We start from the raw sequence: 18254 nt of genomic DNA, 5'->3' as shown, positions 1-18254 counted from the left end.
AAGTGTTTTACAGATTCTCAACAAAGCATGTAAGGAATTTTTTATGCTAATAAAAATGTTGTCATCTAATACTTCAAATAGAACAGGAAGCAGCTGGAAATATATTCTTGACTCACAAAATAGAAGAATATCGCTACATTTTAGAAACTATCAAATTTACTCAATTCACTGCAACTCTGTGTGACATTTACAGGTCAGAAAGAATTTCCAAGCGTTCTTAATGGCATTTTTCACCCTTTCTAGTAAAGTGATTTCCTAGAGGTAAATGTCCACTTTATATCTGACTACTTTGTGGACAACTAAGGTAAAGGAGAAATATGTACTCAATTACTACCTCTTCTGAACACAATTTTACAATAAACTTTCATGTTACTGATTGCCATGTCTTGGGTCAACATTGAACGGATATCAAAATATGTATGTGTTTTTAACTCTCAGCACCCATATAAGGTGGACTCTCTCTTCCAGTGTACCATTTAGTTTAGTTATGTATAGTTTGAGAAAATGATTAGACCTACCTGCCTTTTAATTCGATCCATAACATTTGCATACGCCCCAAGGAAAGCATAACTCCTGCCTGCTCATAAAAATATATCCTGCTTTTATACCCCATCTTTCCCTCCTACCCTGCCCCTCTGCTTGTCCCACACTTTCCCACACTGAACCTCATACACATACACTCACATTCAAACATCCCACCCTCGTCTGTAGCTCCCAAGATGGCCAACATCAGGAAGACAGGTAAGATGATTTTGACTGTTATTTGGAATCTTGGCTCACCTGCAGTCCTATTTCTCCTTTCTATTTTCCTCAGGCTTGTGGGCAGATTGTAATTTGTACCAGCCATGGATCCAAAACAGAATGACTTTGGTCCTATATAGGTTAGGGTTTTCATTCCCAAATGGATTTAGCATTTTTGCAGCAATAATTTGTGAAATGGTACCCCGGAAGAGTTGATTCACCTCCCCTGGGTGAACTGAGTAGTTTATGTGGCTCTCAGAGAAAGAGGTCACTTTTCTTAAAATCAGCACCCAGGTCTGCCCAGAAGCCGCATGACTAAATGCAATTTGGATGGGGAAATGCTTTAGCACCCCGGTTGCACGTGCAAAACTGCAAGGACAATTTTAGAGGGCTCCTTTATTTTCTATTCTAATATGAGATGTTGATTCCTACAGTAGATAGTGAAATTAAGAATTAATTGTTAAAAATCATATTTATGTTTAAAGGTTAAAGTTCTGTGGACAGTTATAATTTAACTCATTTTTGGGTTAACACAGGTGATAAGATTTGAAATTCAATACAGCATTTCTGTGGTGGTGGTAAATAATTGACATGGCCCAGAACGTTTAACACAGTGATTCTAATGCAAGGGACAATTTCATCCACTCTCTATCCAAGCCAAGCCTCACATAGGAGCCCCAAAGTGCTTCCACAGCTTGGCTTGTGCCTTGCCAACTCTATGCTTAGGCTCAGATCTGCTTCATCTGTGGCCAGGTCATTCAGGATTACCCTTCCTTTCAAAATCACCAGTGAGGGCAAAAGTCACCTTATTGTTTTTTGTAGAGATGTAATCTCACCGTGTTGCTCAAGCTGGTCTCAAACTCCTGGGCTCAAGCAATCCACCTGCCTCAGCCTCTCAGAGTGCTGGGATTACAGCCATGTGGTGTTGGCTTTGTGGCATCCTTATCAAAATGCAATCTGCAGCAAACTGGTTCAAAATATAGTCCAGCATTTAAAATATAGTAGCCACACTGCTAGAGAGAGCAAGGCAAATTCCTAAATAGATATTGAGTGATGAGAGTGCCTCTGCTGTGCCCCTTATCCAGTTTCGATATGACAGTGGTTGCTCAGATTGTTCTCTGCATGAATTCGGGCCACCAGGAAGAAGCAAGTGAGATCAGGACAAGTGCATTATCTTGCCACACCCAGATCCTGGATGCAGTTCTGTTATAAGCTTTCAGAAGGTATCGTTACTCTCGGGTATTATCCCATTGATTACTCACTTCATCAGGGTTTTCGAGTCCACTTCCATGATTCTATGGAATTTTTGGTGACTCTGAAAGAAAATGAATAATTACAACTGTCGTGTATTAAGTGCCTACGATATATCTTTATTCCTCACATCCTAAGGTGTAGGCATTCCTATTACCTTTCTGTAGGTGGAGGAAACTGAGGTACAAAGAGTAATTCAAGGTTTACCTAGTTTACCTAGGTTTACCTATGCACAGCTAGTAAGTGTCAGAACCAGAACTAGAGCCTGGCTCTGAATCCAAAATCTGTACCTTTTCCATTTCACCTTAATTAAAAGTAGCAGAGTGGATACTGATGACTTGAATCCTCCCTTAGTACACTTAACAAATTCTCCTGGATCTAGGCCAGGCATGATGGCTCATGCCTGTAATCCCGGCACTTTGGGAGGCCGAGGTGGGCGGATCACGAGGTCAGGAGATTGAGACCATCCTGGCCAACAGGGTAAAACCCCATCTCTACTAAAAATACAAAAATTAGCTGGGTGTGGTGGTGCGCACTTGTAATCCCAGCTACTTGGGAGGCTGAGGCAGAAGAATTGCTTGAACCTGGGAGGCGGAGGTTGTAGAGAGCTGAGATCACACCACTGTACTTCAGCCTGGCAAAAGAGCGAGGCTCCATCTCAAAAAAATAAATAAAAATAAAATAACAAATTTTCCTGGATCAACCTACTATAAAACTCACATATGAACACAAGTGAGTAAGAGTTGGACTTGTGTCCCTCTCCATGTGACTGGCCTGGTTTTTAGCCTGTCCGTGGGTGCAGAACTGAACTGAGGTTGGCCTTACAGGCATATATACAGAAGGTAATCCCAGGAAGTTTGATGTAGCCCCAAGAGGCACCACAATCCACTGGCACACAAACATACTTTTATTGTGTAATTCTAATAGGGTATCCATTATGGTAATTATCATTTTTTAAAATACAGTAATGGGCTGGGCGGAGTGACTTATGCCTATAATCCCAGCACTTTGGGAGGCCAAGGTGGGTGGATCATTTGAGGTCAGGAGTTTGAGACCAGCCTGGCCAACATGGTGAGACCCTGTCTCTACTAAAAATACAAAAATTACCCAAGCGTGGTGGTACACTCCTATAGTCCCAGCTACTCAGGAGACTGAGGCAGGAGAATCACTCCAACCCAGGAGGCAGAGGCTGCAGTGAGCGGAGATCACACCAACTACACTTCAGACTGGTTGACAGAGTGAGACTCCATCTCAAAAAATAAAATAAAATAAAATGCAGTAATAATAATGGTTGACTTGTATCCAGTGATGCACTTTACTTTTTAAGTGAATGAGCTGTGCTGGTGCCTGGCTTTAGGTGAAAGCCAGGCTGGAACTGCCAGGCAAGTAGTCAATCAAGGTCAGAAAAGAGCCTGGAGATAGTTTTGAAGAAATGTCTTCCTTAGACATTTGTGAGACATTTTGAGTTTATTTTCCCTAAAGTGTTTTATGCTATCATGGCATCTAGTCCTGTTTTGACTCCTGCTCTGGTGCTCTCCATCCCCCCAAGGATAATCACTTTTATACTGCCATATACCACCCAGCCTGCAGGAGCCTTTCCCCTGCTAAAACTTTCCTGCTGGGCTTCTCTTCCCCTCGGGGTCCAAGATGCCAATTAACAAGCATGTTATTATTCTTTACTTCTGTTTTGACTCCTGCTTTGGTGCTCTCATCCCCCCAAGATAATCACTTTTATACCCGCCTCCAGGACCCTTTCCCCTGCTAAAACTTTCCTGCTCAGCTTCTTTTCTTCCCCTCAGGGTCCAAGGTGTCAATTAACTAGCGTGTTATTTTAAGAAGAAGTATATGTGCAATTTCTTTGGGATTCTGGAGAAAATCTCCTGTTTTTGTTCTAACTTAATTGGCTTTGCCCATAGGAAGATATTTGAGGGGAAGACTGGACCTTCAGCACCCCTCATTGGAATGGCTTTGTACATGTTCCAGGCTGGCCATTTGGACCCATGGCCAAGCATTCCAGCTTTAAGCTGGAATGACTGTGAAGCTAAAAGCTAATAGCTAATGGTGTGGACACACATGCTGCAGCAGATTAAAAAGATGCCTCATTTTGCATGATCCCCTAAAGTAAACAAGGTTTAATTATTTGTTTGTGTACCTTACTAGCTTTCCTAAACTTGGATATTTTATCAGTAGTGATTAGGCTGAAAAACTGATGCCAGGTTAACAGTCCTCATTTTAGAAAGATGCAGAAGTATCTAAATGCAGAAGTTTGTCATCATCTTACATGTACCAAATTTGTTTCTTAAAGATCATAGTCCTATTTAAAGTGTTTTTCTAAAATAAAAAAATTAATTTCTCAATTAAAAAATATGAAGTAGTACATTGCTTTAATAGAACTTTAGAGAATTTGAAGTACTAGTATTAGTTACACCCATCCACTCCGCAATGAAGAGCATTAACATAGGAGAAATCAAAGAGCTGCTGTGTTCTAAGCATTCAGGCAAAGGAGTGGTCCTAGCCATTTTTCAAAAATAGGAGTTACAGATTAAAAGTGAATTGTACCATTCTTCATTCTTAAAATCTATCAAGAATGTTCACTACTACTATCTTTGGGTGTATAGGAAAAATTATTTTCAAACTTTAGTTTGAATTCAGTGTCCATAAAATGGAAATTAGTATGAAAACTATGTCAGAACCAGAGCAAAGGATAATGTATGCATGCAAACCAAAATTTAAAACAAGGGAGGAAAAAAGACAACTTTATGCTATTGAATGCAGCCTAGGCAGTAGATCTTGACCTACCCAATGCTACCCCCACCCCTCCCAGCCAACATTCCCAGGCTGGATCAGTCATAGCAGATGAAGTACATTCTACTGAAATAAATACTTCTGCTGTAATGTGGCAGTGTAACCAGTTCAGCAATATGGGTTTTTACCACCTTGCACCAGGGATTAAGGAGCAGTGGATGTGTAGTGGTAACGTTTGTGAATGGAATAGGTACTACAGTTATCACATCTGTTTTTCATTGATATGTTATGAGTAGACATTTTTTACTCAGCTGTGTTTTTTTTTTTTCACTTTAAAGACAAGTTAGCAATAGATATGGGCTTGTCTAGTATGTTCAGCTTAGTCACAAATTACCACTACACATGCAAAACCAATCCAGTACAGCATAATACACCAACAGCTTACATAGAAATGCTCATGGTAGGGACTAATTAGACCATTTTTGTATGTTCTCATCATACTTTATTTGGCTGGAACTCTGCATTCCTTACTGCTTGCATGTTTACTAATTTATTAAAAGCCCTGTATTTGCCTTTGTTCCTTCACAACTAACACACTGGCCTCTGAATGCATGAGTGTTGTGTAAACTGGTGTGTGATTTAGCAACTAATAAATATATCAATTGTAATGGATTTTGAGATCTTAAGAGAAAATTGGAATTATTGTACTTAAACATTTTTACATTAAGTGGTAAAAATAAGGCACAATATTAATATTTTATACATGTAATTTACCATTATAAGCTCTTAGAATAATTTCATCCCTTCTCCATTTTAGCTTTTTATCTATTCTATAGGATACATTTTTAGTGGCTTGTAGTTTAAAAGTATCATTCTATGTACTAACATTTAAATAATCCATCGCAGTCATGAAATTAGGAAGATAAAATTGCAGCATTTCACTGTTGAGAATGACAGAATATCTTCCCAGTAGTTAAATCTTTGCAGTAGTGGCATATGAAAGTTAGAAGTCAGAGGGTTTGTTCTGACCCCACTTTTCAGATATTTGAAAATTGTTAGGCAATCACATGATGTTTATTTCATGTTCTCAACATCTCAGGACTTTATCTCCTGCCAAGTCTCCTTCTTCATCAACTGGGTCTATTGCCTCCAGCAGAAAATACCCCTACCCAATGCCTCCACTTCCTGATGAGGAGAAGAAAGTGAACCGACAAAGTGCAAGGGTATGTGGAAACCTCTTTCATGTGCTGACATGCTCAGTCATTATCATTTATCTATGAGTTTATAAAAGAGAGAACCATTTTTCCTCCCTTGTTCCTAAGAAAATGAAAAAATCAAACTTGAAAATAAGGAGATTCTTGGGACTTTTGGCTTCAGATTTATATTTGCAAATAGTTCAATCTACATTGATATAGCCTAGATACATTTTGTGTAATTAATTGCTCTATATTTATATATTATTATAGCTAATATAGTACAACCTTGAGTAAACAAAACACTGTATTTTTCTATGTCACCTTTTACATTTTAATCACACTGCCACTCTGTCTCACAACATTCCTGAAACATATCAGTATGTAGAATTGGAGATACAGTGGAGTTGAGAGAGGCAGACTGGCCCTCAGAGACTTAAGTGAAAGATACAACCAAAGAATAATTACCTTTATTGATGTCCAGGCTCTGTTGTGGTCATTTACACTGTAATGTTGATCTTCTTAGAAATAATGTTGCAAAAAAATAAAATAAAGCTTATAAGCCTCGTCAGTTTTAGCTGCTGGTTAGACTTTTTGGTCTTAAGAGATGTTTCAGAATCTCTTTGATCCCAAACCTAAATTACGTGGTTCAAGGTAAACGTGGATCATTCAAATTTTAATTTAACTCAGAGTCAGTAAGAAGGCACAAATAATTAAAAGCGGTGTAGATCACTATAATCCAAAAGTCTTTAAAAACTACCAGCAGTGTTTTGTTAATAATAAAAAATTACCATTGTATGTTAATATGAGAAATGGTAAAAGATAACAAGACAATTCAGATTCCCAGCACTCAGCTATCTGAATTAACAGAAGACTTCTTGATAGATATCTAGTTGTTCATGATGTCATGGGTGATAATGAAATCTGAGACTGGTGTCATTCCTGCCCTCCTCAAAGAATTTTCTAAGTGTAGCACCCGACTTTCTTTCTGCTAAATTGTCTGTATCCCTGTTTTGCTCCATCAAGTTAGGGACATTCCCTCAGCTGTTGTCATGTCAGAGTTTGGGTTATTGGAGATATTACCACACAAGAGCCTGTAAAAACGATAGCTCTCCAGAAAAAATGGCTGGCCCATGGCCCCTTTCCTGGGCTGAGCAGATGACTACAAAGACTCTGGCTGCTGTGATTGTTACGTGAAAGGTCTGATTTGTTCTATGCACTGTGGAACAGCCACATAAGCATGTGGCAGAATCCTACCAAATACACAGCCCCTATCATTGGGATGTCTCTGTGGGCTGTGGAGAGTGGAACAAGCAGATCTTCCTATCAGCAGCCCCTCTGTTACCACCACATAGGTGTGGGCCAAGGCATGCCTCATGCTGAAAGTGATGCTTGGCAGTTGCTCATTTTATCCCACTGGGGTAGTCATGACATTCAGGTTTTTCCCAATGTTATTCATTTGTCCCTCCCTTCTTTCTCCTTTCTGTCACATATTATTTTTAATCTTTATAAAAAAATATTGAGGAAACTTCAGCTCTCCAAGGCCAGAGTCCAAACCCTTTAGCCCTCCAGACTATCATCTGAGCATCAATTGAGATCATCTTTGCTCCAGACCCACCACAAGCCCCATTTAACTCCTCTCCACCACCAGTGTCACCCATTCACGAAGATCCCCACAGTTCAGATATTCATTTGGTTTCCAAGGGGTTGGCGTCTTTTCAATAAAAAGGACATATAAAGCAGACCTAAGGTAGATAGGATGGTGGCTTTACCACAGTCCTGTGGGGTAGGCAGACTTGGGCATTCAGAACAAGATTTCCATGAAGATTTGGGAGAACATATTAAGGGAACCTGTATAGAAACATCTACTTAATCACTTGGCTTTTTCTCCTTTTTCTTTCCCAGAAACTCATTATATATACAGTGACATATATCAAATGTCTAGTAAAAATGGAATGTGGATGGAAATTGGATACAACCTAAGTCACTCTGGTCATAGGCTTTGTTTATGTTTATAATAATTATATCTAAATTATATTGCCTGGAAACATATTTCATCAGCTTGATCTTCTTTTTAAATTGGTCTTCCTTTTCTGGTGAACTGAGTTGCATTCATATCTGATCATGTCACACTTGTTATTAGTCCATTAAGGTGATTGCTGAACGTTGTAGAAATTTGATCTGAACAGGGCCAATATAAAGACCTCATGGCAAAAGCAAGGAGAGGGTAGGAGGGACAGCATGAATGAAGGGACATCCTGCCTTGAATGTATCATTCCACTGTGATACCTCAGCTCATGAGAGAGAACCGTTTTTAAGGAGGTAGTGATAGAATTGGAGTGTATGGCAATGATTTTCAAGTGGGTGATGGTGGAATTGATGAACTCACACTTCCCTGATGTCAGTGGTTTTCTGTTGTGGCTGCACAAGGGAATCATCTGCAAAGCTTTTAAAATATTCTTACGCCTGAGTCCCACCCAGAGAGGTTTTGATTTAGTTGGTCTGGTGTGCTGCCTGGGAAGCGGAATTGTAGAAACCTCCCCAGATTAATGTAATGTGCAGCTGAGGTTGAGAACCACTGCTCTAGCTGGCTGTCTCGGAATCCTGGGGAAAGGAAGGGCATGTATAGCTAAAAAAATAGTATTTTAAATTCTTTTATTTCGTTTGAGACACAATATTTATTCAAAATTTTAGTAACATTAAATGAGGATGTGATGGTTTTTGTATCAAAAGATGGCTGTTGTTGAAAAGGTTGAGACACAGGTTTTGAGGAAAGAGAGAGCTAAAAGTTGGAGTGTTTATTCTATCCACTTTTTAGACTTTGCAAGAGTGTGCATCCACAGTCACATATGTGTGGATGGAATCACTGAATCTTTTTCATCTCCTACTCAGAATACATCTGCTTCCTGCTTTCACAATGTGCAATTTTGCTCTTTTCTGTTGTGCAGCTATGGGAGACATCCATTTAAGATCAACTGTTTACATGTGATACATCGAAAACTGTTTACTTCAACTTTTATAGAAACCCAGGCTCTTGGAATCACTGCAAATCTATCTGCTCTTCAGACAATACGAAGACCCTCTGAGATGCTACAGAGGAGAGGAAGTGGAGTCTCACATCTGGTTACCATTTTCTTTTTGTCATTGGCTTAGGGTTTAACTGAATCATGAAAAGAACTACTGAAATGTTACACTATAACATGGAACAATAAAGGTACTGGTATGTTAACAGATAATCCGCATGACAGATAAGATGTAGAAATATCCATAAAGTTAACTCACATGACCCAAATGTAGCAAGTTTCCTAAGGGACAATAGTGGATTCAGAACTTGATGTTCTGAAGCACATCCTCACTGTAAACACTAATGCTATATGCATGAAGCTTCTGTTTATTGTTTTCCATATTTAAGGAAACAACATCCCATAATAGAAACGAGCATGCAGGGCTAAGGCATATAGGATTTTTCTGCAGGACTTTAAAGCTTTGAGAGGCCAATATCCCATAGGCTAACTTTAAACATGTATTTTAATTTTTGTTTTGTTTTTTACTTTTCATATTTATATTAGCATACAAGGACAATTGTATATATGTAACATTTTTAAAATTTAAAAAAATGCAGCTGTTACACACAAGTGTATTTTGCCAAATGCCTAAAAATTCAGTCACAATCACATCATCGTCATCCATCCAGTGATCTTCAAAGACTATAAGCAGGTAATGTAAATATAGTGGTCAGTGCTGTAAATGTGTCTCTCCATAATTGGTATTTGTCTAAAACATGTGATATCCCTTTAACCTGTGCACAGTCTGGAGGCGCAGTTTTATTGAGTAAGTAATTGAGTGAGAGAACTAAATGCCCAGCAAAACTTCTGGCCTCCACAGTTTGCTGATGCAGGAGCCCACTCTGCTCCCGATGGGCAGCTCCCTGGACATCATCCATCCCATCCATCCATCCCATCTCATCCCAGTGAGCCAGCCCCTCAGCAATGTGTCCTGCTGAGATTAAGCAAGTGCACCAAAGACACATGAGACCACGTACTGCCAGCGAGCTGGTAGCTTCTGACTTGCCAATACTCTAACCCTTTGTGGCCTGAAGTTTTGTTCCTTGACAAAACTTTTCAGTCACCCTTATCTGTGAAATGAATGACTTGTTTTAACAAAAACAACTTTGACACTATTGATTAAGAATATTTATCATCACTGGGATGTGAATCCCAACAAGTCATTCTGCACTCACTCTGGAGCAAGATGATGGAAGATTCTACTGTTTGAGTTGGGTAGCCTCAACCGTTCATAAAGGGTTAAGTTAGATCTAAACCACAGAGATGCAGCAACTGCAGAGCTACACTAACAGCTGGCAGGGGGAAAGAATCTGATGCTTTGAACCATATATTTTTTAATCCATAGGAAAATAGGATTCTATTTTAAAAGACCCTTCTTTAAAACCAAAGTTTGATAACTGTTATAATGGCAGATCTGTCATTCCAAAAGAAAGCTAGCTACCCTAGTGAGACTGGAGATTGATGGGCTCAATCACATGGTCTGCTCTGAAGTATACTTCTGATTTGCTAATTTTCTGTGTGTTCTTAAGAGGTATGGAACCTGCAGACAGGGTTTCAGAAATAATCTCTAAATTTGATCCTCTTCCATAGTATCCATGGACAAAATCCATATCATCTTCATATGTAATCAAATTGATTACATATGATGCCCAAACTGAAGGGCCGAGTTAGAAGGCAGCATTTTGTGCTTTGTGTTTATGTCTTCGGTAATGGACCTCTCTTTTGAAAGTCTTTGAAATGGTTGGAAAACAATTTAATGATCCAAAATTACATAATGTAAAACAGCATTTTTCATGACAGGAAGGGATGTGATTGTTAATATGACCGTAAAGCGATCCATCAGGCCAAGGTTTGGGTGAGTGTTGGGCACTGTTGCCACATAGCTCAAGCCAAGAACAGAAGGGCAGACAGATTGAAAGATGTAGCAAATAAAGTGACTTTTTACCAAGATCACTGTAACGTGCACTGAATGTTTCCTGGTATTGAGTGTATAAAAGGCTAATGCTATAAGGTTTATTTTGACTATAAAAGAGTTTATAGATTTGAATATAAGGTGCCTCATGTAAATATGCTTCCTAGTTACAGGTACACAAACTCTAATTTGAAAGAATCCACAAATGGCTAGCTGAGAAGTTAACAGATCTCTGTCTATCATCCATCCATGTGTCTTTCTTCCTTCACCTCAGTTATTTTTACATGAAATTATTATTTCAAATGAAAATCATTATCATGTGCCTTTTGGGAGACATGGTTGCTCTAGAGGTATATAGTTTGTAATTACCCTCTTTGGAAGCTCCACCTTCCTGTGGAACTGAATAAAAATTTTTATGTTTTATTTTTAGAGATTATGATTTTAGGTATACAGTAACTTTAATGTTCTATTCTTGGAATCTACTCTATCTCCCATGTTTAAACATTCTTAGAGCCATTTGTGGGATTCATTGACAAATTTATAGTCTCAAGGGAGAGTTTCAAGAAGTATCTGTATATATACTCATGGTTTGGGGTTCTAGAGGCGTTACATCTAAATATTTATGACTTTTCATCCACTGAGGTAGGTAGCATTAAATATACAAGCACAGCATTATTTCTCTTTAAATAACTGTTTTGAAGAGAAACTTTGAGGCCATATAACAGTTTATATCATGCAACTAATATTTGTATTTCCCAATCCACTAAAAAATCATTGCTAAGCAGAAGAGAGCAGTTATTTGGCCTTTATGTTTCATTGTATGCCTTTTCCCCCTCTTTCTAAAGTTTGATGCATTGATAAGACTACAGATTGGCACCCAGCTGCCCGAGATGTTCCATTTATCCATAGTCGTTGTAGTGCAGTCAACTCTGATTTAAAGGAACATTTAAATCTCTCCAGTAAGTGTCAACAGGAAGGCGTGGGATAGCAGGGAGTCCTTACAGAGTGGACTGGCCACATGAACTGTCCTCTGCATCCAGCCACTCTTTATTTAGATGGGAAGTGGCATGGTCCTCTGAACGCTGCAGGCTGGAAATGATCCCCAGGGCACATGCAATCTGTGGAAAGGAATAAATCAGACAGTGCAACATGATGAGGGCTTTCAATTTGCTCTGGTTGCTGTATTTTTAACAAGAAACCCAGAGCTTCGATTAGGAATAACCTATCAGAGTTGTTCCTTTAAAAAAATATTGATGAATAAAGCAAATGTGGGCTTAAAATGCCAACTTATTTTTCACTTTGATATTGGTGCTTTATTAAGTGATGCCATAGTTTGTCTCTTTTCCCTCTCACTTTAAAAAGAATTTTAAAATTGTGTTTGTATATAAGGTCAGTCCGGCATAGAATTTCTGAAAGTAACATTAATAGGGTTTCTAAAGAAGTTGTCAGAAAGACAAAATTAGATATTCTGTGCACTTTCCAAGAAGGACTCTTTATGTTTGAATTTCAAAACAGGCTTACATTTCTTTTCTGTTGATTCCCTTGCATATCTACATAATTTAATCCTGTCTATTGTCCCAGGTCTCTTATGGCTACTTTACCTGTTACCTTTATTGGAATTTTGTTCTTTATGTTTTATAGTTACCTTTGGACCAGAAGATATATGATATTTTTATTCATTTTTTTTCAGTGTTTTAAAATAAGGTTTGTTCATTTTATCCATTCATTTCCTATTGTCATGTAGTTCTATTTTAACCATATATATATAGTATTTTAAATAAATTTTCTTATGTTATTATTTAACACAATAATAAATCCTTATCTAAATAAAAGACTATTTTACTTTATTTTACTTAAAGGAAAGATAATTTATTGGCAGGATATTGAGTAGCTTGTAGAGTATATGGGAAGGGGAGAGCCAAGTTAGGAACTGGCAGGAGTGAGGAGGGATGAGACAGCTGCCTGCACAGTCTGATAGGACACATCTGGCTGCTGCCACTGGATGCCCACATGGGCAGCATATCATAAATATCACCCTACCGTTGGTAAGTTGGCATGAATTTTCCATGAAACGCTCTTGACTCCCATTTGCACCGTCATACCTACTTTTTATGTACCTAATTATATTTTTCCTTTAACTTTTATGGTTTTTTTTTCTCTAAAACTGCCACCTAAATACCTTTCCACTCTGTTAAATGTATGGAGTCAAGATAAATTTCTCATTCTTGCTCTGCAGCTTAAGATGTATAGGAAGTAAACACTTCCATGGAATAGGGCTTAATTTGGGGCTGAGATGTTTTGGGTTTTTTCCTCCTTAGATGTTTTTGAATGGATAAAACTACTCTGGTTTTGGAAGCAGCAACTTTTCTCCTGACCTGGAAGAACTAAGGACTTTGATAAACAGTTTCTCATTGATAGTGTCATATAATGAGGGGTGCAGTCTGCTCTTGTGAAAATTGGCCCAGCGGCAGCAGCCCATGCCAGCTGTGTGTGAGTAGCCCTGCTGTTAAAAGTATACCTGCTGGGAATTGTTGGCACATGCTCATAGCATATGCTCTGGGGGGAGGTGATTTAATTCCAAGAGGAGCTTTTCTATCACATCTGCAGATGCAGAGCGAAGATGCGACAGGACTTTAGAAAACAGGAGTGTTTCTATTGGCATTTTATTCATTGCTTTGTTAGTCCCCCAAATGGAGCATCTTCTGGTTGTTTGTAAGCAGAAAAAACAAAACATTCAAAACCAAAAACCTAATTAGTACTTTTGTCCTTTATATCCATAGTCTGACAAGCAAGTAAGCATCCTCATGGTGAGATTTTGAGGAATGCTTCCAGAACCGTCCTGCTTCCTATGTAGCTCCCCCTTCAGTAGCTATGCAACTTTTTCCTCCTGACTGGGAACTTCTCTATTGTGGAAGTCAGTTCCTTTGGCTAAACTGTCCCTTGAGAGAACCCTAGGATGCCCTAGGGAGTAGAGGTGGCAGGCATCTTTATCTTCGCCCACTGGCACATTAGCAGCTTAGGCAACTTAGGAAGTCACTGGGAGATGAGTCCCAAGAGGGTGAATTTCAGGATGGGGAGGAGATAAGAAGCAGAGAACTTTGGGAGATCATGGGGCATTTAGTCCTGGCACAGATGCAGAATGAATATCCACAGGAAGATTCCTGAAGCCAGATATGCAGGAGAGCACACATTGTCATGAGGGGTGTGATGGGAAGAGAGGCGCTGGATGCCTAAGACAGACTTGTGTGCTTGGCAGATTGACTGAGTGTTGACTCTGAATACTTTGTGGTCCAGTCCATGATGGGTCAGTCACTCCTGCCTGATGCATCCCTGTTGCATTGTTCATAGAACCTGTATCATATGGGGAAGCTTCAAGGCTGGCAGGCTTTTCATCAGGTAATCATCATTTCATGTTCTTAAGTATCCTTGAAATCAAAACCAGGCAATGTGTGTTTTTGGTTTTGTTTTACAAAAAGGCATACAATGAGACCAATTCCTAAGATAATGCACATACAGAATCATCAATAAAGTTTCAAAGAGTTTGTGAAGAAAAGGTATTTTCCTTTCTTGTAAAAAAATATATTTTATATATACACATATATATATATATATATGTATATATAAAATATGCTCATCTGCATTCACCCTAGGGCTTAGCCTCTTGTTTTATGAATTTTCAGGCTGTGATTTGTGTTGGATGGTTAAGCTCTAAAAAATGCAAATAGCCCCAATCTTTAAATATAGCGGTGCTAAGTTGAACAAGTAACACAATACAGAAAATGCTGATATGAATTAATACTTAGTAATAATACAAAAGTTCCTGCTAAATTATATATGTGTATCACTGCCTGATTAGAAACCCCACTTTTCTTTCCTAATCCAGCACAAAATCAAACTCTGATTCTACAACCAGTCTTTTTAAAGGGCAAAAATGACTCAACACCTTTGTTTTGTATGGAAAAACTTTTTTTTTTTTTACACTAACTGCAACAGTGCTTAAAAATGTTTATTCAGGATAGCTAAGCATGTGCTCCTTTTTTAACTTGCTGGAAGACTTGCCTCTCCAAACTAGCACCCCCAAAAGACAACTTCTTTCAGAAACTGGATGTTTTACCTAAACATAGTAGCTTCAATGTTAGCCAGCAGTAGGTCGGCACTAGTGTTTTCCACGGTTATCACCTTTGACAGGTGATGTCCATCTATAGATCGTGGAAGCCACCCCATGGGGAGGTGTTAATAGCAGCATGGTTTCACTTTTGGTAATCAGGTAATCATGTGTATATACTTAGATTCGCATTATTTTAACATTCCTCTGCTACTCTGCATTTCAGGTTCGTTAAGCTATTTCAATAATTACTGGGGTTCTGGCAAACACCAATGGAAATGTATATGGCAACTGCTTTCCTGAGCAAGTGTAATTTGTTTTATGGCTGTTCAAGTTATAAAATTGTTCTTACATTGTAGGTAAACAAAATCTTGATGTTTTTAAAGGTCACTGTAACTTACGGTTCAAATTTCTGGCAGTTTTATTAGTATTCACTTTGAAAGCTAATAAGATACCATGGTTTTCTATGTTACTCTCATTGTAACATTAGTAAACTGACTTTCAATAAAAGATTTATGTTATTTTGATGCACGACTCTTTTCTCTTTTTTTTTTTCTCCCAGCCAGTTTCTCTTTCAGAAGCTTTGTTAGGGGTACAGTCAAGGGATTGTTTCTTTTCTGTTCACTGGTGTCCCAGAAGGGGTCACTAACATGATGAGAAATTGAGAAATACAAACCCTTTAGCAAAGCCTGAGTGCTCAATTTGTTGCAGTTTCCTCATCTGGATGGCAGAGGTAATTTACTTATTTATCTGTTTGCCTCTCCTCGTAAGCACTTCCTCTCTCACCCTAATGAGGATGAATTTCCTCTATCCTGTCCTGTAGACCAGGCGGTGGTGCTTAGTTAATAAGCTCACCTGTGCTGCATTCTAAAGCACTGCCCCTAGGATGGGCTCATGAGTTCATTGCCTAAAAACTGTTCCACCGTGACCGTTTCATCTTCCAGGCAGGCATGTTACCTGCCCATGATTATTCTGGCATTTGCAAGGTCCTTGCCATCTGCTCATAGGCCGCATAGGAAATAAGTTATAAGTAGTCAAGGTACTGTTTTAATGTGAGAAAAAGAGAAGGAAGTCACTGATGAAGGGCTTATACATTTATTATGAGATTTTAAAAGTTTATGGTGATTACATGCTCCATTTCTTGTATTTATAATATTTTAGTCATATAATAATTCATTTAGATGAACACTGAAACAGTAGCACACTCGGCTGAGCCAAAGCAAAGTCTAGTTCACAGATGGCAGAAGTTTAGCTCACATGCCATCTCACGGACTTCACAGTGCCACCTGGAACATCATGCTGAAGGAGAGTCTAAACTCCGGTTTGGCTCAATAGAAGCAAGAGCTTTAATTTAATATGACTGCTGTGGTGCAAATCTATGCCAGCTATCCCCAGGAAGCACCAGGTCTCTGGCAGCCACATTCCTATGGAAGTGCACGAAATGTGTTAAAAGTACTTTATAAATCATGGATCTCTTGAAACACACGAGTAAAGCACACCTCTCCAAAATAAAATTAAATCCTAAATGAGGGTGATTTGAGGAGCTTAATTCTGCAAATAGTTGAAGTATTCAAGCTTGAGCTCGCAGCTTTACCATGCTCCAACTGGATTCTTTAAGAAAAAGTAAACAGACCAGGAAATAATTTTAAAGTAGTGGGTGAGGCTACACTAGAAGTATACAATGAATGAAACACAACCCAACATAAAATAGAAGTAAGGCAACAGATTCCACTTGTAATGAGGACTGGCTGTAATTAAAGGAGATGAATACATCAAATTTGTCAAGGGGAAGGAAACTTTCTAACTGCAGGGACATGCTGAAGACTATGCTCCATGCTTTTGGAAAGAATGGGTGAAAGCAGAAGGGGAGGAGATAAAGAGATTCATTTTGAGATATCAATAATTAAAACAGAATTAACTGAATGATGTCTGATATGGTTTGGCTCTGTGTCCCCACCCAAATCTCATCTCGAACTGTAATCCCCATGTGTTGAGGGAGGGACCTGTAAGCCCACATCAAGGGAGGGAAGTGATTGGATCATGGGGGCAGTTTCCCCCACTGTGTTAGTGAGTTCTCATGAGATCTAATGGCTTTATAAGTGTCTGGCATTTCCCCTGCTTGCATTTCTCTCTCCTGCTGCCTTGTGAAGAAGGTGTCTGCTTCCCCTCCCGCCATGACTGCAAGTTTTCTGAGGCCTCCCCAGCCATGTGGAACTGTGAGTCAAACCTCTTTCCTTTATAACTTACCCAGTCTTGGGTAGTGTCTTTATAGCAGTGTGAGAACAAACTAATATAATGTCAGAGGGATGGTTTTGTAATACTTTAGCAGTTACCCAAAGCCAATTCAGATCCACAATTGATACAGCACACCTTGGGACTTGTTCAAATATGGCCCATAACCTTCAGCAAGGGCCTTCTTCCCTACTGCTTATCCTCAACCAGGAAATTACCATTTCCTTAAGAGGACCCTGATTTCCTCAGAGGACCCTGGTGAGTTGAAACCAAACAGCAGGCGCTGGGACACTGAAGGTAAGCTCCCTGCCTCCTAATCCTCTGAGCCCCTTTTTGGCCCTTTTCTAGACAGCCCAGGCTCAAGCAGAGCTTTGTGGCCTCATAGACAATATATGGAGATACAATCACCGTGTAATATATAGCAGGCTGCTTAGTCTGCTATAGTCGCCGTGTAATATATAGCAGGCTGCTTCACATTCTGATACGTAACCTGGGCTAACTAACTTGTCATAGTTACATGTTAGGTTTGAATAATATGTATTTTAACAACAGTTTAAAAATTAATAGTGAAATGAGGCTAAAGATGCTTAGAGAAAATGTTTTATTTTCATTAGTTGACAACTAATTGTTCAGTTGAATGGTAAGTCTCACCCTGCATCCTAAAATAAGACAGATACTCTGCTGGCAAGCAGAAAATAGACTAATTTCATTTTTTAATCTGTTAAGCTCTCTTGATAAAAAAGGCAAACCAGTCCACTTTTAAATTTAAGAAACAGAAACATTGTTAGTGCTTCTTGTATCAACACACTTTTCATATTCAGAACTACTCCCAAGAGATAACATATTATCTCCTTTTCAAAGATGGGGAAACTGAAACTTGGCATTATCTATAATGACCAAACCACACAGAAAGAGGCACAAGCCAGCATTAGCATTCAGATCTTACTTGAAAGTGTACAGCTTAAAATTTTTTTAAAAATTTCTTCCATTATAAATGTAGTACCTGCTGA

General features: G+C 38.8%; 1 protein-coding gene across 13 annotated transcripts in view; it reads left to right on the top strand.

The window, feature by feature from the left end:
* The window catches only part of ADAM22 (ADAM metallopeptidase domain 22), a 258039-nt gene extending 242500 nt beyond the window's left edge, over positions 1-15539 (top strand). For 12 of the 13 annotated variants that reach the window (XM_073009144.1, XM_038004582.2, XM_038004579.2 and 9 more), the window contains 2 exons: positions 5837-5960; positions 8879-9012. In XM_073009144.1, the coding sequence (XP_072865245.1) occupies positions 5837-5960; positions 8879-8899 (145 nt within the window). In that variant the 3' untranslated portion in view covers positions 8900-9012. Of the gene's footprint in view, positions 1-5836; positions 5961-8878 lie in introns of all 13 variants that reach the window. The other variant, XM_038004584.2, reaches the window with a different exon arrangement.
* The last annotated feature ends 2715 nt before the right edge of the window (positions 15540-18254 follow it).

The sequence above is a fragment of the Chlorocebus sabaeus genome, chromosome 21 (assembly GCF_047675955.1).
Source record: "Chlorocebus sabaeus isolate Y175 chromosome 21, mChlSab1.0.hap1, whole genome shotgun sequence".
Lineage (NCBI taxonomy): Eukaryota > Metazoa > Chordata > Mammalia > Primates > Cercopithecidae > Chlorocebus > Chlorocebus sabaeus.
Note: the sequence above shows the minus strand (reverse complement) of the source record. Positions and strands in the feature narration are given on the sequence as shown.